Below are 23,014 nucleotides of genomic sequence, written 5' to 3'. Positions count from 1 at the left end.
AAGGTACCCTCCTTGATCTGCTGCTTGTCAACAGAGTGGATCACACAGCCTCTTGAACTCTGTCAGGATTGGTGCCGTGACCACTTCCCTTGGGAGCCTGTTCCAGTGCCCAACCACCCTCTGGGTAAAGAACCGCTTTCTAATATCTAACCTAAACTTCCTTTGACACAACTTCAGGCCATTCCCTTGGGTCCTCTCACTGGTAACCACGGAGAAGAGATCAGTGTCTGCCCCTCCTCTTCCCCTCATGAGAAAGTTGTAGACTGCGATCAGGTCTCCCCTCAGTCTCCTTTTCACCAGGTTGAACAGACCAAGTGACCTCAGCTACTCCTCATACTGCTTCCCCTCAAGGCCTTTCACCATCTTTGTTGCCCTCCTTTGGACACTCTCTAGTAACTTAATATCTTTCTTATATTCCAGTGACCAAAACTGCACACAATAGTGAAGGTGAGGCCACACCAGGGTAGAGTAGAGTGGGACAATCCCCTCCCTTGACAGGTTGGTGATACTTTGCCTGATGCACCCCAGGACATGGTTGGCCCTTCTGGCTGCCAGGGCACACTGCTGACTCTTATTCCACTTTCTGTCAACCAGGACCCCCAGGTCCCTTTCTGCAGCACTGCTTTCCAGCATCTAATTCCCCAGTCTGTACATACATCCTGGATTGCCCCATCCCAGGTGCAGAATACAGCAAAAACCTGGATGACAACTTTTTGGAACAGATCCTAAGGAAGCCGACAACAAAAGATGCCCTACTTGTCAACCGAACGGATCTCCTAAGCAAAGTGGAGATTGGTGGCTGTCTTGACTACAGTGATCATGAAGTAATAGAATTTAAAATCTCTGTTGACAGGAGGAAAAGTGCCAGCAAAGCCTCAGCTCTGGACATGAGGAGAGCAGACTTCAGGTTGCTCAGAGAACTAGTAAGTAAAGTCACCTGGGAAAATGTTTTTGCAGGTGTCGGAGTCCATCAGTGCTGGTCACTTTTTAAACATCACCTCCTAAGGGCACATGAGCAGGCAATTACAAATGTCGGAAGTCCAGCAGGCAAGGCAGAAACCCGGCATGGCTGAGCAGAGATCTGCTCTTGGAAATAAGGCAAAAAAGGCAGGCATATGCCCAGTAGAAGCAAGGTCAAGTGACATGGGAAGAATACAGAGATGGTGCTTGCTGCTGTAGGGAGAAAATTCTTTTGTCCAAAGTTCAGTTGGAGTTGAAGCTGGCCAGAAATGTGGGGGACAATAAAAAGAGTTTTTTCAAATATATTAATGGCAGAAGGCAGTGTAGAAATAACATTGGTTTGTTACAGGATGAGGATGGTCACCTCACAAACAGGGACAGAGATAAGGCAGAGCTGTTTAATGCCTTCTTTGCCTCTGTATTCAACATGGATGATGGACCATGGGGGTCTCAGTGCTCTGAGCTGGAGGACCATGACTGAGAGAATGATCAACTCTCAGTTGACCCTGAAGTTGTGCAGGATCTACTGTTCTATCTGGATCCCTACAAATCTATGAGGTTTGATGAGATTCATCCAAGGATCCTCAAAGAGCATGCTGATGTCATCTCAAAACCTCTCTCAATGATTTTTGAGTAGTCTTGGGAATCTGGAGAGATCCCAGCTGACTGGAAGTTGGCAAACGTTGTCCCAAATTTCAAGGGCAAGAAGGAGGACCCTGGAAACTACAGGCCTGTCAGTCTCACTTCAGTGCCCAGTAAAATCATGGAGAAGATTATTCTGGGAGGTATTGAAAAACACCTGGAGGACAATGCAGTCATTGTCAAAGACAGCACAGCTGCATGAGGGGAAAAATCCTGTTTTTTGAACCTGATTTCCTTCTATGACAAGGTAACTCACCTAGTTGATTTAAGTAAGTCAGTAGATGCAATCTTTTTGGACTTCAGCAAAACTTTTGATATTGTCTCTCACAGTATCCTTCTGGACAAAATGTCCAGCACGCAGTTGGATGACCGTGTTAAATGATGGGTAAGCAAATGGATCACAGGTCAGGCACAAAGGGTAATTAATAGTGAATGGGGTAACATCAGGCTGGCATCCAGTCACTAGTAGGAATACTAAGTAAGTTTGCTGATGACACTAATTTGGGAGGAGCTCTCAACTCCCTTGAGAGCAGGGAGGCCCTGCAGAGAGACCTTGACAAATTAGAGAGATGGGCAATCACCAACCCTATGAAGTTCAACAAGGGCAAGTGCCGAATTCTGCACCTGGGACAGAGCAACCCTTGTTGTGTGTATAGACTAGGGAAAGAGAGGCTGGAGAGCAGCTCTGCAGAAAGGGACCTGGGGGTCTTGCTCAATGGCAAGTTGAATATGAGTCAGCAGTGTGCCCTGGCAACCAGGAGGGCCAACTGTGTCCTGGGGTGCATCAAGCACAGCATTGCCAACCTGTTAAAGGAGGTGATTGTCCCGCTCTACTCTGTGCTGGTGCAGGCTCACCTTGAGTACTGTGGGTAGTTTTGTCACCACAATATAAAAAAGATATTACACCATTAGAGTGTCCAAAGCAGTGCAATGAAGATTGTGAAGGGTCTGAAGGGGAAGCCATACGAGAAGCAGTTGATGTCACTTGGTCTGTTCAGTCTGGAGAATGTGTTTTAGTACTTCTTTCTCCTAGGTGATGGAAGGATGTCATGGGTTTTTTTTCCCAATGTCGTGCCCCCACTTCCCTCCATCTGTTTCTTCCAGGATGGGAGTGGGGGCAGAGCAGAGCCACACATCTGGGGTAGCGCAGGACCAGGGAGGGGGACGTCTCGAGGGAAAACACAGTGGTGGCGGAGATAGCTGGGAAGTCCTTTGTTCGGGGGCTTTTGGGGTTTTGTCTGGGACCAGACAGAGCAGGAACCCAGTTTTTGGCTGTCTTGCTCTTTTTTTCCCTGAGAGGAAGCTTTTTTTCCCCACGGGACACCTCGTGGAGAATGACTGAGAGAGACCGACCCATCTCAGAGTGAGGTATTCTGCTTTCAAGACTGCCTGTGGGAAAAGGACTTGTTGTTTTTTCTCATTGCTGGCTGCAAACACACGTGGCTGCGAGCAGCTTCCTGAATTGCCGGGACAGTCCTGCCTTTTCCCCCACCCCTCCCCAGGTTGTTGTGGGTTTCTCTCCCCCACACACCTGGGGATTTGGGACTTTGTTTTGTTTCTTCTGAAAGTTTTTGATTGCACCATTTGTTATTTATTTATATTTTTGTAAATAAAACGTTGTTTCTTTTCCTTTTCCACACTTCCACCTGAAGTCTCTTAATTTTTAAGTTGTAATCTTGTTAAACTAAGACAAAGGAAGACTCCTATATTTCTCCAGTAACATTGTATGCATGCATTAAGATTATTCCCAGAATCCTGCTGTCTTTTCTATTCAATCTCTGGCAGTCACTGAGAAAAGAAAGGAGATTAGGTAGCATACTGCAGTACTAGTTTATTCTCTGATAATGTTTTCACAGATACAAGATTTGGAAAAAAGTACAATAATTTTTGCTCATCTGAAACAAGAGGAGACTCTGGAAAAGAGTCGTTTTCAAGTCTGTAAGTTCCATGAGCCTTGTATATATTATTTCTGAATCAAGTCTCCCATCAGTGTTATTCAATGATCATTACATCTTAATGACTGTTGTAAAATAAACTAGTCATACATTAAAGTGATAATCATTTTGATGCAAATACAGGTTTTAAGTAAGGCCTGTAAGCACAGGTCTTGTTTGTAAACAGGGACAGACTCATGGGTCAATTGGTGATAAGTGACTTTCTTGGTCACAGTAACCATGAAGTAGTTGAATTTAAAATTGATGGCAACAGGAGAAAAAGTGCCAGCAAAACTTTGACCCTGGATTTGGGAAGAGTAGACTTTGGGTTGCTGAAGGAGCTAGTTAGTAAGATCTCCTGGGAATCTGCTTTTGAAGGTACTGGAGTCCATGAGTACTGGTCACTTTTTCACAGTCATCTCTTAAAAGTGCAGGAGCAGGCAATTCCAAAGTGCTGGAAGTCAATCAAGTGGGGCAGAAGGCTGGCATGGATGAGCAGGTATCTCCTTTTAGAATTACGCAGAAAAGTATATGGACATTGGAAGCAAGGACACGTGACAGAGGAGGACTACAGAGATGCTGTTCACCACTGTAGAGATGAAATTCATGTGGCCAAAGCTCAATTAGAGTTTGAGCTGGCCAGCATTGTGAAGGACAACAAAAAGGGCTTTTTAAAAATATGTTAAGAGCAAAATAAAAACCAGAAATAGCATTGGTCCATTACTTGATGAGGTTGGTCACCTCAAAAATAGGGATGTAGACAAAGTGAAGACTACTGCCTTCTTCACCTCTGTCTTTAGTACCGATGATGGGCCCTGGGACCCCCAGAGCCCTGTGTTGGGAGACTATGACTGAGGGGATGATAAACTCCAAACCAACCCTGAACTTGTTTGAGACTTGTTGCTCCAGCTGGGTGTATATAAATCTATAGGGCCTGATGGGATTCATCCCAGGATACTGGAAGAGCTGGTCGATGCCATTGTGAGACCTCTCTTGATTACTGGGAATCTGGGAAGGCCCCAGTTTACTGGAAGCTGGCAAATGTTGCCCCAATTTTCAAGAAATGTGTATTGGGTTTGTGTGGCCAGGTTTTGGTAGTGAGGGAGATACAGGGGTGGCTTCTGTGAGAAGTTGCTAGAAGCTTCCCCCATGTCCTGCTGAGCCAATGCCAGACAGCTCTAGGATGGACCCACTGCTGACCAAGGCTGAGACAATCAGGAATGATAGCAATACCTCTGTGATAACATATTTTAAGAAGGAAAAAAGTTATTGCAGAGATGAAATTGCAGCCAGAGAAGAGCGGAGGGAGAACATGTGAAAAATTCTGAAGACACCAAGGTCAGTGGAGAAGGAGGTACTCCAGGTGCCAGAGCTGAGGTTCCCCTGCAGCCTGTGGTGAAGACCATAGTGAAGTAGCTGTCCCCCTGCAGCCTATGGAGGTCCACAGGGATGCAGAGATCCATCTGCAGTCCATAGAGGAGGCCCACGCCAGAGCAGGTGGATGCCTGAAAGGAGGCCGTGACCCCCGTGGGAGGCCCTTTCTGGAACAGGGTCCTTGCAGGGATCTGCTGACCTGTGGAGAGAGGAGCAGGTTTTCCTAAGACTTGTGGCCCTGTGAGGGACCCACGCTGGAGCAGCCTGTGTCTGAAGGACTGCACCCTGTGGAAAAGTGGTCCACATTGCAGCAGTTCATGAAGAACTGTCTTCTATGGGAGAGACGCCACGCTGGAGCAGGGGAAAGACTCCTCTCTCTGAGCAGTAGCAGGAACAACCTGTGATGAACTGACCATAACCCCCCTTCTCTGTCTCCCTGTGCCACTGAGGGGGAGGAGGTAAAATTTTTACTTCTCATTATCCTGCTCTGACTCTGTTACTAATAAATTTAATTAATATCCCCACTTCAAGTCTTTTTTGCCCATGATGGTAATCAGTGAGTGATCTCTCCCAGTCTTTATCTCAACTCATGAACCCTTTGTTATATTTTCTCTCCTCTCTCTAGTTGCAGGGGGGTGTGATACAGTAGCTTGGTGGGCACCTGGTATGCAGTCAGGGTCAACCAACTACAGTCTTTTTGGTGCCCGAACGTGGGGTGAGACAAAGGCAGTTATATATATATATATATTGCATGCTATAGTAATAGTAGCTATCAAGTAGCAAGCTCCTGTGTGGGACACAGAGTTTCTCAGATGCACTGCTTATCTCTTTATTTGTGTAGTGGTCAGGATTCGGCTCTTTTACTGCCACGCCCCAGGTTTGATTCCCAGTCAGGGAACCATATTGCAATAGCTCTGGCTGAGATGGAGTTCATTTTCCCATAGCAGTCCTCACAGTGCTGTGTGGGGGAACCCAGTTGGTTCTGGGCTCTCTGTAAGTTGAGATATCGAAGATGGAACTCTTACACCTGGCAGAGGGTTAACCACGGACAGTAAGGACTGTAACACAGAATGGGTTTCCTGTCAGGAATGCTGACCTGTTGTGTTCGGACATGTGTGGCTATGTCCAATCATGAGTTGTTATGTTAGTGGTAAACCAATGGTGCGTATACGTGTGTTATCCAGAACTGTATAAGAGTAGCAGCACTGTTGTAATAAAGAGCTGGTATCATGAAATCATGTTGTGATCCTGCCTTGACCCGCAACAGTACTGTGCTTTGCATTAGTAGCCAGAAAGGTTTTGATAACACACCAGTGTTTTGGTTACTGCTGAACAGCACTGGCACAGCATCAGCATTGTCTCTTAATACTCCTCTCCTGCCCATCAAGGGCAAGATCCTGGGAGGGTACACAAGTAGGTCAGTTGACCCAAACTAACCAAAGGGATATTCCATACCATATGACATCAGGTCAGATACAAAAGCTAAGGGAAGGAGGAGGAAGGGAGGAGGGGCATTTGTTATTAACAATGTTTGCGTCCAGCCAAGGTCAACTCACCACAAAAGGTAAGAAGGAAGCCCCTGGCAATTACTTGCCTGTCAGTCTCACTTCAGTGCCTGGTAATGGAGAAGGTTATTCTGGGAGTTCTTGAAAAACACTTGAGAGACAACACAGCCATTGATCACAGCCAGCACTGGTTCACGAGGCACAAGTCCTCCTTAACTAATTTATTTCCTTTTATGACAAGGTCACCCATCTAGTTGACCAAGGGAAGCCAATAGATGTAGGTTATTTGGAATTTAGCAAAGCTTTCAATACTCTCACAGTATCCTTCTGGACAAAATGTGCAGCATGCAGATAGAGAAGTCCATATGTTGGGTGAACAATTGGTCCAGGAAGCCTGTTCTGAGTTCTCTTTTGTGTAGCCATCCCATGTGGTCAGCTGATGTAGTGAGCAGTCTCAGCTGAAAACGAGTTGGGTTTTATGCTGGGTTAATTTACAACCAGATATGCCACTGTCATGGCAGCAAATGCCAGTCCTGCAGGCTTTAAACCTGCCTGTTGCTCAGAGGTCATAAGTTCCTGTCCTCAGAGTCCTGGTTCTGCACTGAGGAAGCTACATCAGTGGCAAAATTACCCACACTCTCAAATCTGTGATACGAGTTCAAATTAATTAAGCAATGGATGGAACTAGGGCTTAAGCAAAGAAACATAGCTAGAGCTTGAGGTAGGAGGAAGACTCTTTTCTACCCTGTCCTTTGAATAAATAATTTCAAGCATGTTACTTTTGACAGCTTCCACACTGTCATAGGTTTTCTTGTTCTAAAAAAAAAAAAAAGAAACTAAGCAGGGAATTTTTTCCTCCCCCCTGCCCCACTGTAAAAGAAAGATGTTGAATGGAGTAGGTTAGTTTGCCTTGGGTGACTGACCCACACAAAAGAACTAGCCAGTAGATCCACATTTCAAGCTGATGGTCCTCAAAAGTCTGTGGGGAGGGGTGAGGAGTTGTTTTTCTTCTTTCTTTCCCTCTCCTGGGAAATAGGACACACTTCTTTTTTTTGCCTTAACTGAGGCAAGGTGTGGGTTGGAAAAGCTCCAAGGTTACTTTGTTCTCATCCTGGCCGTCTGGCTGTTTTCTGGCTCCAGTTTGCCTGCGCCCTGTTCTGCCCCCATCCTGGACCTGCTTGGACTTCATCGGAGAGGAACTTTTTGGGGAGGAGGTCACCCTTTTTCCCTCCTCTGCTCCCGTGTTTTGGCAGTGGTTTTGTGCACATCGACAAAAAAGGGGAAGTCACACAGCCAGCTGCAGACAGTGTGAGTTTTCATGGGAAGAATCGCGTTTCTCCTCTTTCCCCTTCTCGGTGTGGGAGGGAAGATCTCCATTTTTGGCTTCTCCTGCACACTGGGGCACTCACGCAGAGACCGCCAGAACCCAACAGCGCCCCCTGTTGGCCAACACAGAGTACTGCAGGCTCTGCACCTCCAGAGATCCAACAGCACCCTCTGCTGACTGTGGTTAGAATTTTGCCAAAAAACCGCAAAAAACGTACTGAGCTGTTTACCTTTTTTTTTTAAAAGGGGATTTTTGGGTATAGGATCATTGTTCAGTTGTGGTTTTTTGTGTTCTTTTGTTGTTCTGCCAATATACATATATCCTTTAATAAAGGGCTGTTATTTTTTCCTTTCTCCACGCTTCCTCAATTGTAGCCTCCTGATTTCAGATTTACAATTGCTTAGAGGGAGGAGTTCTGGTCTTCCTCATAACTCATCCTTCTTAGCAAAACACTTCTGTCTCATTAAACTGAGATACACACCAAGAGAGATTGAACATTAGGTGAACTTGCACAGTTCTGTTCTGGACTTCCACCAGGTTATTTCAAAAGGAGGACTTCCAGGCACTAACAATACACAAGAAGACAAGCATACAAGAAAAACAGAGTTCCAGAACAGCTCCTTTCTGAGAAGTCCACCTCTGCTGTCTCACGCTAACTCTTCTATGTGGTATAGGCAGATGTTTCCCATGAGGTCAGTTGGAGGCCTTGGTGCAAGTGCAAGCCTGCTGGCTTTATTTGGGCCCTCAGCCTGTCAGAGACTGAAATGGTTAATAGCTTAAACATTGTTAAGATCACCAAAAGACTTTTGTCCACTGTAGCAAACTGCAATGATGGGTTGCTCATCTACTGAAGTCCACCCCTCCCTGAATATGCCTACTAATTTGGACTGAGAAAGGACCTTGAGATAAATTGGTACTATTGTCCAGGTCAAAGGAGAAGAATGTATCCACAAGTGTAAGAGACTGAACTGCTAACATTTGACCACCTGCAGTAACCACCGAGTGCTGTAAGACACTGGTGCTAATGGCTCAAACAATCGGATGGCTGCTTTGCTAATGCTACACAGACTGACCTCCCAGGTGCAGAAGGGTGTGCATACCTGAAGCTACAAACTGGATTTCCAGATAAGGGAAGAGGCTGATAAGAGGCAAATCCTACAAGGTGGGAAAGTCCTTCTTATCATGCCAATATCCTCCCTTACATGATGACTCAGCTGTGAAAACCCCTCTGGGGAGCATCAAAGTCATTCACACTTAGCCTGAGTTATTCATCTCAGATGATGGACCATAAAGGGCCTTGATTGATTCAACTATGCTGAAGTAAGACATCTGTAACATCTTAGAAGGCTTCAAAGACTCATGAAATTCCCATTACATCATCCAGGGGAGGTACAGGGGCATTTCTACCTAGCCTTTGCACAACATAAACACCATGAAATGGGAGTTTTGGAGATTTCCCCCCCCCACTTAACAGATACAGTCTGCAACCACTGAGAAGACACTCTCTTCCCTCCTGCGCCTCTTTCCACTATATCTCTCTCCTTCCTTGAACCCCTTATTTACTGTTAAATAAAATCTGTACTATTGACTTCAGAATATGATCTCATTTGCACCTTCAGGCAGAGACATCTCTAATAATCGGATCGTAACAAAACCATATGCCTAAAGAAAGGAGGATGACTGAATTACCAGTGATTTCATTGACCAACTTCTCCTATATGAACCTCTGAGGAGAAGTTTTGTGGACAATTAATGCTGGAGATGATTCTCTAGTCACACAACAAATCTTGTTGATTCAAATGTAAACTTTCAGGATTCCAAAATTTTCCAGGAGTTGTTCACAATGGTAGCCAAAACTTGCATTTTGAGGCAAAGGTTATCAGAGAGAACTGCCTGTTTGACATCCTAAGCTACATCCAGGTTTGCTCTTCCAATTTAATGTCAGCATAGTGAAGCTGTCAAAGCTGCTGCAGAAGATACCAGTTTTGTTTAATTCATATGCACTGTAATATCTTTGCTTGCCTTTCTACATTACAATACAATGTGTTCTGAACTTTCTTGCAATAGTCCTCTCCCTAGCTTCATCTGAGAATCAGCATATGCACATGGAAGCTGTGGGCTTAGTTGGGCCCTCGCCTGTAAATTTTTCAGACTTATCTTGTAGAATTCAGAGAAAATTTGATGTTGATGGTTGTGAGACAATGGATTCAAATCTCACTGAATTATATATTCATATGGGTTGGAGCCAAGTAACTGTGGGTGTGTGTGGGGGCAGGGAAGGGCTGGGCCTAAACCTGCAGGCATATGATAAGGCCTGCTGAGAGCATGTGGCAGAGCCAGCAAGCACATGGCCTGCAGCTAACATAGCCACAGGAGCCATGTGGCTGTGCTGCCTGTCAAGGAAGGCCTGCCTAGTAGCCCACCCACACCATGCCCCCTGGAGCATTGGCTGCAGCACACCTCATTTTGGCCAGGAGAACACTGGATGTCCTACCTGGGAGGCATGGCCAAACTATATAAAAGCAGGAACACAAGGTTCCATGTGGAGTTATCTCTTTTGATTGCCACCCTGTGAGCCATCAGATTTTGGTGGTAACTATTTTTCTCTCCTCTCTCTCTCCTTCTCTCTTAGTTTCTTCCTTCTTTATTTTTTTAATCTGTTTTTTCCTTTGCTCTTTTCTTCTTGTGGGTAACTTAAAACCAGTTAATTCTGTTTTGTTAAAGCTAGTGTATTGATTGTTTTATGGTAGGTGCTTTTGTGGATTCGGCTTTTGTGCTGGGTGTTTTAGTGAAATGGTTTTCTTTGGTTATGTTATCCCTGTAAAATCTTTTGCCAAAATGTCTGTTTTTCTCACTAAATTAAAAGAAATTTTCTTAGAGAAAGCATAGTAGTGTTTTCTCTGGACATTAATTCAAGGTAATAATGAACTAAAGGTTTTTTAAAAGTCTTAAATAAAAGTAACCACTCTGGGCATCTTGTGGCTTAAAATCTGGCATGTTACAATGGTAGCTGTGTTCTAGTGCTACCTAAATCTCAGCAGAAGGAAAGGATGCTAAGTAAACTCCATGACTATTCACTTTAATATCCATCCAGGCAGCCATCTCATACAAGTAGTATAGTCTGGATTTGACTTCTAGAATATCTCAAGTTTGGGAGACTAGTACTTGGTTCCCCCTTTTTTCTTTTGACACACAGAGTTCACTGCAAAGAGGGCCAGGACCTGGGCTTCTTGTCTTTGGGCTTGTCTGATGTGCTTCCAGAGGACTTAAAACATCATAAAGAGACAAATTATTAAAAAATCTGTTATTGATGCTGACGTATTACCGAATACACTGGCCACTGTATGCGTGACCTGCACCAAATGGGCCAATGCAGCAGTAGCCATGGCTGCAGTAGCTGCCATGATTACTGCAGAGATGATAAAAGCAATTAGCCATCCAATGATGATTTCTTGATTGTGTTAACAGTTTCATTAATTTACTGTGTCCTGCATCATCCTCCCAACTTCTGGTTAGGTTCACTGGGAGCCACAGTTCGGCCCTTCTGCGCATGGGAACTTTTAATGATAAATTGAGAGTAGATATGCTTTGATTTGTGATACAACTAAAATAATAAGGATTACTTACAGTGATGTCAAAGGTATTGTTAGTCACACGAATCACAACATCAGGTGCGGCCAAGAAATCATATGAGTGATACACACCATGACTGAGTCATTATACCAGTTAGTAAGAGTTCGTAGACATAGTGAATTATCCCTAGAATATTTTCTTCCATGTAACATCCAAGATGGCCTTGTGCTGCTCAGCATTCACTGGTCTCCTTCTGGGAGTCTCTGAGGGACAGCCTCTGCATCTGCAGAATTGGATTGCATGTCAGGTCTGTCCCACTCATGATAAGGTTTCATCAAATGTGCTGGAAGCCAGCGGGGTCCTGCAGGAGACACAAGCATATCCCTTCCCCATACTAACAACTAGATAGGACCTTGTCATTAGGTATCTTCTTGTGGGTTTTTGTACAATACCTATTAATCCAAATATAAAAAATTAAAGGTAAATACGGCTTTGTCTAATTGCTACAGGGGTGTCATATTCCCTCTTTTTTGTTTTAAAAGTATGGTTTTTAATACAGAGTACACATTTCTTGCACCTGGGATAGGCACAGGTGATGAGATTATATTTAAGGTTTTGGGGTGTGGTTTTTCTTTTTTTCTTTTTTTCTTTTTTCTTTTTTTCTTTGTTACATTGTTTTCTATCAGTTGTATTTTCAAGGAAGATTTAAACACATATCAAAACAATCTACAAGTACATAATTTAAGACAACAAATAATCTGGCATTGCTCTAGGTTCGTGAGGATTCACAAAATCACAAACACTGAGACACGAAGGGTGTAAGCAAAGCAACTTTATCCTTGTACTTGCGATAGCAATTAATACATACTGACCCCTGAATTTCTGAAAAGCTGCTGAGCAGGAGAAGGAGATGGATCATGGTACTCGGCAGGAGGGGCAGGCAAGCAATGCACCTTTCAGGGCATTCCCAGGATCAAAGTAGTGTGCATCTCATCCTCTCCCCATCCAACCCAGAACCACCTCTTATATCCCTCTCAAAGAAGTGGAATTTTCCAATTGTGACATCAGCTCACATGTGGCCAGTGCATGAACCAAGACCACGATGGCTTGTGATACCAACTCCGTGCCAACAATGGCTCTGTTGTTTCTTTTCCAAAAGTCAAGTTCCCAACAGTGAAACTATACAATATTTTCCCATGCTACATCAACGAGCACAACCATGGACGAACTAGGGCAGGGTCTCAGACACGACTCAGGTCCCTGACACAGGCAGAAATCAGTCAATCAATCTGAAGTTTTAACATTTTTTTTCCTCAATTATAGTATTATTCTTAACTTTTTTCTTTAAATCTTGACTATGGCATATGCGTGAGCGCATCCAATTGTACGCATGTACCTAGGACTAGGTGCTTGTTGGTTTAAAGCACAAAACACTGTATAAATAACTTCCTTTTTTAAAGTTACCAAGAACAAAGTTATAGGCACCTAAATTACCAAATAGATTCAATGGTTCTGGTAGAAATATCTCTAATTAAACTTTCAAAGACGGCCAAATAAAGTGAAAAAAAGAACTTTAATTTCAGTGCGCTGGGTGCACTGGCCTCGTGACCAAGTTTGAGCACCCTGGGAATGGGATGGACGAGTCCTTTTAAGGTTTCTTGATTTACATAACCACTCCCTCACTCCTCCCATGGTGAGCCCTGCTCCTTTTCTTCCTTAAAAGGTGATATAGGCCTCTTCTTGAATTCGATTGGGTCTCTCAAGGCCGGCTTGCACCTTCCTTCGTGAGTCCATTGGTTGTCTTTCCCGACCTATCATATTTTTTCCTTGTCCTGGCCACGTGGTCCCTTGGCAGTGAGCCCAGACTGGTCTCCCTGCCTTACATACTTTCCGGCCCACCTTCACACTGTAACTGTAGGTAACTGTAAGCAGCAACAAGTAAACAGCAGTAAGTAACTGTAGGCAGACTTGCAAGCAGCAACAAACAACTGCAAGCAGACCTGCAAGCAGCAATAAGTAACTGCAGGCAGCTCGCCAGTCCCTGACTACAAAATGACTCCCCAACTCCCCAAACAACATGACTTCCAGGCATCTCGACAGGAGGCAACTATGGAAACTCCTGCTTGTAATAAAACCACCTTATTTATTTCCTACAGTTCCAATGCTGCATGTCCATTCTTCAGATGATTCATGCATCCAAGTTCCCACCTTTTTTTTTTTCTCTTCTTTTTCTTTCCCCTTCCTTTCTTTCTCTCCTTCCTCCTCTTATTTCAGTTTCATGATTGAAATTCAGGCCCGACACGTTGGCAACCGTGGAGCCTGGAGGTTCGGGGAGGGGAAGCAGGGGGGCCACTATGGCAGTGCGCAGAGAGGGGCAGGGGGGGAAAAGCAGTTGGGCAGTGATTTTTTCTGGCTGCCACTGCCATCATAGGGTACTTGCACGACAGCACTGGGCAGCGTGCAGGGAGAGGTGGTGTGGGGGGTAGTGTCAGGTGGCACTGATTCCTTCGGCTACCCCTTGCCACTGCTCAGGCCCCACTGCCCCTTGTGGCATCCCACGCAGTAGCCTGGCCCTGGCGCAGTGGGCTGCAGCCAAAAGCAGTTACATTTTGTGAAAACCACCATGATTAAGGATGGGGCAGGGGAATCCCCCACCAGAGGTAAATTACCATGATTAAAGGCAGGAGAGAGACCCCTCCGCTGCCGGAGGGAGATTATCATGAGTAAAGGTAGAAGACCGAGCCCTCACCAGAGGTCCTAAAGCCCCCGTCAGCAGGGGATATAAATAGTTCGATCAGCAGAGCAGATAGAAATGGCAGGTAATATATCTTCCTTCTCCCTGAAGAGGTCATAGAACAAGTCTAAAAGAGTGCATTTTCAAGGTGTCCAAATTTAAATATAATATTGCCATCATTGTCCCTTTGTCCCTATATCAGGATTTCAACAGTTGCAAAGCATGCACAAAAGTAAATGTTGCTCATCTGTAACCTTATGTCATGCTACATTCAGTATCCGTTGCAAAAATCTGATGAGCGCTGAGTGGATGGGGAGGGTGAACCCCGGAACAAGAGGCTTTTCCTTTTACCCCTTGCTCCGAGGGAGAACGTGCTCCCTCCCCCCTTCACCCTGCGGCGCCTCATGGCCCTCCAGAGGGACCATGGGGCCGTCAGCCAGGCAGGAGACATGCAGGCAGAGAGAGTTTATTCAAGTTTTCCCGCAGCTTATAAGGTTTCTGGGAGGAAGGGAGGTGTTACAAACCAACCAATTACAAGAAAGGGTTAAGAGCCAATAGGTGAGTTTCCAGGTATCTCTTAGACATTCCAAAGGGTTTTGGGAACAAGAAGGGTTACACAAAGGCTTACAATCACCATCTTGGAAACGTGGACACTTTAACAACATTACAAACTTCTGCATTCTTTTATATCCTAAAAGCATACTGCAACAAAAATCTTCAAATAAAGTCTGTGTTCTTGGGAAATTCCCTGCCCCATTATTATGAGATGACTCCGCAGATTCCTCTCCCACAGGCTCCACTAATGGGATGAAATGCTGGCACTTACCACCTCCATCAAGTTGTGGGTGCTGAAAAAGGGTCCCATAATGCAGGTCGCACGATGGAGTCACCAGAAATGACAAATATGGGCATTGAGAAGAAATGGAGTTGCACACCACACAGTTCAATTTCAGGATTTGTCCGCCAATCCTTTTCAGCATTCCCCTTTTATTAGGGCTCCTTTGTAAACAGCACCTGATGTTTTCATTCAGTTAACCAGAATTCCCAGGATCTTGCTAAACTGGTGTTTTGATTCCACACATTCACACTTGTATCATGTTTGACTGTTTTCAGCCACAGGAAAAACATGCACAGCATGCAGACCATTAAGCTGTGTTCCGCTTTGAGAACACAGCACTCTCTATCAAAAACACCAGTCAAGGCCAAAACACTCCTTTTTGATCCTAATTAACTGAATGCAGGTGCTGTTGACTTAACTTGTTCCTACACTCAGTCTCTCTGATGCTGAAGTTTCTCACTGTTACCATCCTGAGAAAATGTTGTTATTGTCTATGAGTCAGCCCTACTATTCAAAGAGTAAGATTTCTTTATCAACAGAGAAGTTGGTTTGGACCCTGTGAATTTTTTTGCTGCTCTAGGATTCTACAGTAATCACTGGCTTTGAAATGCTGGGAGTAAGGTAGGGGTTATGGTTTCATGGAAGCAGAACAAAGCACATGCACACTGATGTTCAAAAGATTCCCAACTCTATATTGTGAGACAGTAGGACCCATATTGACAATAATCTTTGGAGCACAACAACTGGCATGTGTCCTGATTTAGGCTGGGATAGAGTTCATTTTCTTCACAGTAGCTGGTACAGTGCTGTGGTTTTGATTTAGTATGAGAATAATATTGAGAACACACTGATGTTTTGGTTGTTGCTAAGTAATGCTTACCCTAAGTCAAGGATTTTTCATTTTCCCATGCTCTGCCAGTGAGGAGGTGCACAAAGTGGGAGGGAGCATAGCTGGGACATCTGACCCAAACTGGCCAAAGGGATATTCTATAGCATAGAATGTCACGCTCAGTATATAAACTGGGGGGAGTTGGCCGGGATGGGCTGATCACTGCTCAGGGACTGGCTGGGCATCAATCAGCAGTTGTATTTGATTTTGAAAAAAGAACTTGTTTTTCTTGAGTCTTAGTCATCTCTCACCCTCTCAATTTAATTGCTATTATTATTATTATTGTCAATATTATCATCATTGGTAGTAGTAAAATATTTTATTTTGTTTCAATTATTTTAGTGTTCTTATCCCATGGGTTTTACCTTTTTCTGATTCTCTTCCCCATCCCACCAGGGTGGGGTGGGGGAGGAATGAAAATGAGACTGTGGTACTTAGTATGCCAGCTGGGGTTAAACCATGGCAGCATGCAAGAAAGATTCTTCCTGAACTGTTGTGCTCACAGTGTATACTATTTTCTGGGAAGTTTTAAGGACATTCATTTTCACATGGGTGTTACAGAGCACCTACTAACCAGTGTTTTATTAAAAGGGCTGTGAATTATTTAACAAATGTGACTGAAACTCTTAGTAGCACCAGACAGATGAGAAAGCATGCCTGCATTTCACTTCCAATACACATATCTGGTTTTATGGCTAGTCTTTCTTGTTCATGTTGGCTGGTTATAACTGTAATAACCATCAATGTTTTAGTTAATTGCAACCCATTGGTGTCATTATAAGACTATCCTGACATAGTTTAAGTCAACTGGACAGTTCCCCATCACAGATTTACAATATGTTAGAGAAACTTTAATGTGATGAAAGTACTGTCAAAATCCAAACTTTAGTTGGTTTTAGTGGACCCAGTATATAATTGAATAGAGGTAATTTTTTGTTTATATTAGCAGAAGCTGTATTCTGGAAGACACTTTCATTCTGTACATAACAAGAGAAAAAAAATCTATTCTAAGAGTAGCTCTTCTTCTGTAGTTGGTGTATGACTGTTAGTCATGTTTGTGTATGTACAAATGAAAAAAGAGATTTGTGCAATGCAAAAGCTTAAAAATAAATTCTGCTTCTTGTTTTATCACGTTTTTCAGTGAGTATTGCATATGCAACGGGGGAAGGAAATGGTGCAACTTAAAATGGATCATGAGAGACATTGCCTTAGGGAACAAAGAAATGCACTTGTGAGACAAAAGACAAACTTTACTCCTATGTGGATGCTTTAAAGGACTCTTTTTTTTAGATGCTGACTATTCAATGACTACTTGTAATTGCAGAGATGCCCCTCCCCTTTTGCTCCTTTTACAGAATGTATACCAATATATGCTTTTGTAATTTTAGCTGTGATTGAATTAGAAATTGTTCCCTAGCTGCACTTTTGTCTCAGTGTGCAGAGATACTTCTCTATAATACTGGCATTTTCAAATATTGAGTAGCCTTTTTTAAAAAATCAAAACAACAGAACCCCTTTTTTAACACTATTGCTTTTTTTTTCAGGCAATAATTAATAGCACTATCACCCCCAACATGACATTTACAAAAACATCCCAGAAGTTTGGTCAATGGGCAGACAGTAGGGCAAATACAGTCTATGGCTTGGGATTTTCATCTGAACATCACCTTTCAAAAGTAAGTATGACTAATGACAACTATTTGGCCAATCAAATACTTTTGCTGCTTGTATCTTGACTCAGTGTTCACTACTGTTGTTATTTTAAAATAGTTTACAATAAATGTTCTGTATCCATCCTTATAATGTAAAAAGACAAGACTATTGTTATAACACTTTGTTGCCTATGAATTTTCTTTTAACTGATTGTGGAAAGTAGGGAGATTCAAGTTATCAGTATATGCTCTTTATTCTTTCTAGGTATTCACTTGTTAGGTTATTAAGTTTCTCTTCCTTAAAGTTGTTCTTCCATTACAGTTTTTCATTACAGAATTTAAGAGAGTAGACTATGTAGTGTTTCTTCCGTGTTTAGATCTCCTAGAAAACAACTGTTGATAGTCTGATGCATTTTTATCTTTTAAGTCACATTCTCTTTCACTTTTTTGCTGTGTAGTGCACCAAATTACAGATATTTCAACATGTGCAAGCTGAAAATAAAGCTAGTGGGAAAAATATTCAATGTGAAAGAAAACTACATTTTCTTGTTGGAATACAAAAGTTGATAGTTTTACTAAAGAAACTCAGTTCCCTACGAGTGTTTTTTGTGGTCTACTTGTGCAGGAGGGAAATCCACCTTAATCCAAGGAAAGCAGTAACTCCTTTTACCTAAACTGATGGTATGGTTCTTGTGAGCACCTCCTAGGTGCTCCTCATAGGACTTGTGCTCCAGACCCTTCATCAGCTTTGTTCCCCTTCTTTGGACACACTCCAGTGCCTCAGTATCCTTCCTAAACTGAGGGGCCTGGAATTGGACACAATACTCCAGGTGTGGCCTCACCAGTGACTAGTACAGGGGAAGAATCACTTCCCTAGTCCTGCTGGCCACACTGTTCCTGATATAGGCCAGGATGCCATTGGCCTTTTTTGATACTGAATTAGAGTTTCTGGATGGAATATTTTGTCTCCTTCTATATTCAGAAAACATATGCTTTAAAATAACCTGACAACCGAAATATAGGATACCAGTAAAGAGAAATTATACTTCCTCAAAAACTAATAGCCTACCAGGAGAAGTAGTTTAAAGACAATAAGGTAGAATAGGAAGTGAAGTCCTGATTGAAAATAGTTGAGGAGATTGAGTCACACAAAAGTAGCCATCATTCCTTTTGAATACATGCAGTGCAAAACAATTTCTTTGTATGCTGCTGCTGAAGAGATTTTTCTCTAGCCAGAGAATCTAGGCCCTATTGTTAATAAATTGATTTAATTTATCAATTTTAAGGGTGCATTTCCAAATTGTTGCTTTAGCTATTTTCTGGAAGAGGTACGTGTAGCAGAGAAATCAAGCTTCATATGGCAGTTCAATGTGAAATTCTTGTATTTAGTGTTTGGTATATATGAGTGTTTAGTTCAATGAATTTGTTCTTTAACTCGATTCATGTCAATGAACAATCAAGAAATGAACTTTACTCAATATTCCCACTGTTGCTTTCTTAATTAGCTACTAAAATTATAAATGTTGTTAAAATTTGGGAAGAAATTAGTGTTCTTTCAGTCATGAAAGAATGAAGCCCATTGAAGGCTCTAGGCTAATAGTGACCACAGTAGGCTTCAGAACCAGATCATTTGTTGTCACGAAAACAGTAAAACCTGAATCTGAAAGTAGCTGTGCAAGGCAGTTTATCACTTTTATATGCCATATATGAGGTGGTTTTTTTAACACTATTAGCAACAAATTAAATTTTTTTTGCATCACAATTTTCCTGTCATATAAACAGAGTACATTATGTCTAAAAGATATGCCACTGTGTAACTACCTTAAATAAGTATCTAATAAGGAGAAAAATTAAAAAATTCTACCAACAGAATTTGACTTTGTAAAATATTAAGTACAGCATTCTGTTCTGCGTGTAATTTAACTACTTAACACCTACTCTTTCACCATTTTTTTTTAAATGTGTACCTTCAGTTTGCAGAAAAATTTCAGGAATTCAAAGAAGCTGCACGACTAGCAAAGGAAAAATCCCAAGAAAAGATGGAGCTAACAAGTACACCCTCTCAAGTGAGTCTTATTGCCTGATTTAAGCCTAGTACTTCATAGTCTGTTCTACTTACTGTATCTTATACACATCTTGTATTAAAAATTAACAGAGTACTTCACAGTTTCCCTGAATCCTCTCAGCAGTCAGCAAGAAGTGTCAAGAAGTCTAAGAATGCATTTAATATACTTTGCTGAAGTGTCAAAGGGGCTTGCTTTAATATGAAATTGTCCTTTTGTTTACTCTCATCCCCTTCTTTGAGCTTTCCCCAGAAAATATGTTATGAGTAAAGATAGTGAGCAGTTATGTAAGTAAATCTAAAGACCCTTTGGGGTTTTTCTTATTGTATCTATGAAACTTCAGGCAATGCACTGATTATAACAAAAATTGAAGTTTTTTTACTTTTTGAAGCAATAGTGAACACAAAAATAATTCCTCCTCTTGGAGGATGAAGCAGCTTTAAAACCATAGCAGAGGTTCCTGAGCTGAGTAGGATTAATGCAACTGAGTCTTTTTTTTTCTGGTGAGTGCATCCTCATTCATTGAATAGTGCATCCCTTGAGTGCTTTGCACTGCAGTATGCTTGTGATCTTTGATGGAACAAGGATGGCAGTCAGTTTGCAACATGCTGTACGAATAGGTTTATTGCCACCAGAAAGCTGCTACTGTTGTCTTTCCAAGTCAGTGGAAACCACAACAATAATCAATGATCCAACCTCATGTTTTCCCAATAGGCATTTTGCCCCAGTGCTAGGTTGGCTTTTGCTATTAAAGGGAAAATGCTTGCTCTACTGTAACAGGAAAAAATAAGGCATTAATTTTTATTAGTTTTCTTGACTGTCTCTAAACTTCTCATAATTTCCATTAATAAATACATAAATAATGGAAGTATTATAACCTAGTTGTAAAGCCCCGGGTTCAAGCCATGGGCTACCTGGGTGTTTTACTTATATTTAAGACTCCCAAGAGTTTACCCACACAAACTTTTGCAGAGCCTTTGGTTCTTTGATACTTTGAATTCACATAAAGAGAACATGCAACATGCATTTCCCAAGGGACTTCTTTTAATTTAGTGAGAAAATAATCATTTTGGCAAAAGGTTTTACAAGAGTAACAAACAATTAAGGAGAAGCATTACGCTAAAGCACCCAGCAAACACCAACCCACATCATCATGGCTAGGCTTCGCGAACGAAGATTTGAGAAGGGCTCTACCCACGCTTGCTAAAAAGGCCAATGCGAGATAGACAAGTCCGGTTGCAGAAGGTACAGCAGAAAGACTCCCCAGGTGATATTGACAAGACGTGATTCTTTCTGCGTTGTCTTTTCTCCTCGAGAGTGATCCTGCGTGTGTTCTCAAAAGCAGTAGCAGTGTTATAGATGGTGTGTCTCCAGGCCTCCCGATTGGAGGCCAGGGCAGACCAATGGTGATGATCAATATGGTCAAGGCTGAGGGATTGTTTCAGGCAGTCCTTGTATCTCCTCTTTGGGGCTCCTCTCTTGTGGCAGCCGATGGTAAGTTCCCCATAGAGCACGATCTTAGGGAGGCGGTAGTCTTGCATCCTGGAGACGTGCCCTGCCCAACGCAGCTGTGTTCTCAGCAGCATGGCCTCGATGCTCGTGACTGCTGCCTGTTCAAGGACAGATGTGTTGGTCACATAGTCAGTCCAGTGGATGTTTAGGATTGTACGGAGGCAGCGCTGATGGAAGCATTCTAAGAGATGCAAGTGGTGGCGGTAAATGACCCATGATTCAGATCCATATAAAAGAGTAGACAGTACAATGGCTCTGTAAACCCTGATCTTAGTACTTTTCTTCAGGTGTTTGTTTTGCCACACTCTTTTATGGAGTTTACCAAAAGCTCTGTATGCCTTTGCTAACCTGTTGTCTATTTCTGCATCAATCTTACCATCTGAGAAGATGATGCTTCCCAGGTAACCAACCCACATAACCTAGTGAAATACCACCCATTGGTTTTAAGTTACCCACGAGAGGAAAAAAAGAGTAAAGGAAAAACAGAAATTAAGAGAGGAAAGGAGTAAAGAAAGAGAGGAGAAGAGCAAAAAATAGTTACTGCCAAGAGTTACAAAGCAGCAGGCCCTGCAAAAGAAAGGAAAGTGGAGCCCCTCTGCACCTATATTTATATGCCCTGGCCACTGTGGCCACCCCTCCCACGCGGGACCACCAGTTTATTGACCACTCAGTGCCCTCCTAGCCAGAGTGAGGAGTAAGTCAGCCAATCAGAGGCTCTAGGAGGTGTGGTGTGGGCAGGCTACAAGGTGGACTTTTTTTGATTTACAGGCTCTTGCCACATGGCTCTGGTGCCATGTACCTTTTGAGCTGCCATGTTGGCTGCAGACCATGTGTCTTCCAATACTAGAGGCCTGGCTCCCTCCCCTGACACATACACAGAAGTTGGTTGATTCGACCCAATTAATAAATAACCCAAATTCAGTCTCTCACATTAGTATACACTTGGGCTTTATAGATAGTGAAATGCTTCAGCCAGGCCTCTAGTTGTTGCTTATATTATAGGCACAACAACTACTCTGCTTCTCTTCTGACATGATGATTAATAATCTGCACTCAGAAGTTAAATCTGAAACTGTTGAATGGAGTGACTTATTTGGTTTGGACATAAATTTGAGCTACTCATTCAGATTCTTTAGTCTAGCAGTTGTCCAGGGTTAAAGCTTTTTCTTAATCCATATGAACTATTAATATTGTTTATTTTCCAGATTTCCCTTTTTATTTGGAGCCTAACATTTTATACTGTAGGCAACTATAGAAATGTTATCTTGAGCAATTGTATAATACACATTGAGAACTGCGATTTATTTACCACATGTTTAGGAATAATTTCATATTCAGGCCTTACTTTTCATCTCTTGGCTTTTAGCTGTGTTGATAAGTTAGGGTGTTATTTCAAAATACAGTTAGTGCAAGTCCTGACACATTGGCAGTCTTCACATAATGCTTCTCATTAGTTCTTCAGAAAGAATGGAGTTTGGAGCAGATGAGGAGTGATGACTTCATGACAGACTGCAGCGCTTCCATAGCGCTGGAGCTTATTTGAAGAAATTTATGTCTGAGGGAAAGACAGGTGCTCGGTAGTGGGGAGGGAAGGTAGGACCTCAGAGACATTTGAAGGAACAGTTGTTGTCATTTTGATTATCTGCCAAAAAGTGGCTGCAAGGCACATAATTCCAGTATTGCCTTTCTCAATCATTTTACAGCCCTTTTTTCCCTTTTGTATAGTGATCCTTTGCAGAGAAGGGAAGGAAAAGAGGAAGAAGAGATATTTTCAGTAGTCAGTCAAGACTTTATAGGAACTTTGCTTTTAAAGGAAGTTTTGACAGGAAAGGCATTGGGAGGTAGCGTGTGAGTAGTGAGCTCCATAGCAGTAGCTCAGCTACTGTTAATCCCTCTACTGTTAATCTCTCTGCTGTATTGGATTTGCAGATATCATTCTGCATTAAATTAATAGGTAGGAAGATACTGCATATAAAAACTGGAAAATATGCTTTTAAAACTTACATAAAAT

At 42.6% G+C, this 23,014-nt stretch overlaps 1 protein-coding gene across 1 annotated transcript in view; it reads left to right on the top strand.

Annotated features, from left to right (window-relative positions):
* Positions 1–857: 857 nt before the first annotated feature.
* Positions 858–23,014, top strand: part of LOC126642863 (homer protein homolog 1-like) — a gene marked incomplete at its 3' end in the record, with an annotated part of 59,035 nt that continues 36,878 nt past the window's right edge. Inside the window, exons 1-3 of the mRNA XM_050320864.1 lie at positions 858–923; positions 17,321–17,452; positions 19,402–19,494. Coding sequence (XP_050176821.1) covers positions 888–923; positions 17,321–17,452; positions 19,402–19,494 — 261 coding nt within the window. The remainder of the gene's footprint in view (positions 924–17,320; positions 17,453–19,401; positions 19,495–23,014) is intronic.

This window comes from Myiozetetes cayanensis, unplaced genomic scaffold (assembly GCF_022539395.1).
Source record: "Myiozetetes cayanensis isolate MyiCay16 unplaced genomic scaffold, myiCay2020 scf259, whole genome shotgun sequence".
Lineage (NCBI taxonomy): Eukaryota > Metazoa > Chordata > Aves > Passeriformes > Tyrannidae > Myiozetetes > Myiozetetes cayanensis.
The sequence above is the reverse complement of the archived record's forward strand: the minus strand, read 5'-3'. Positions and strand labels throughout refer to the sequence as shown.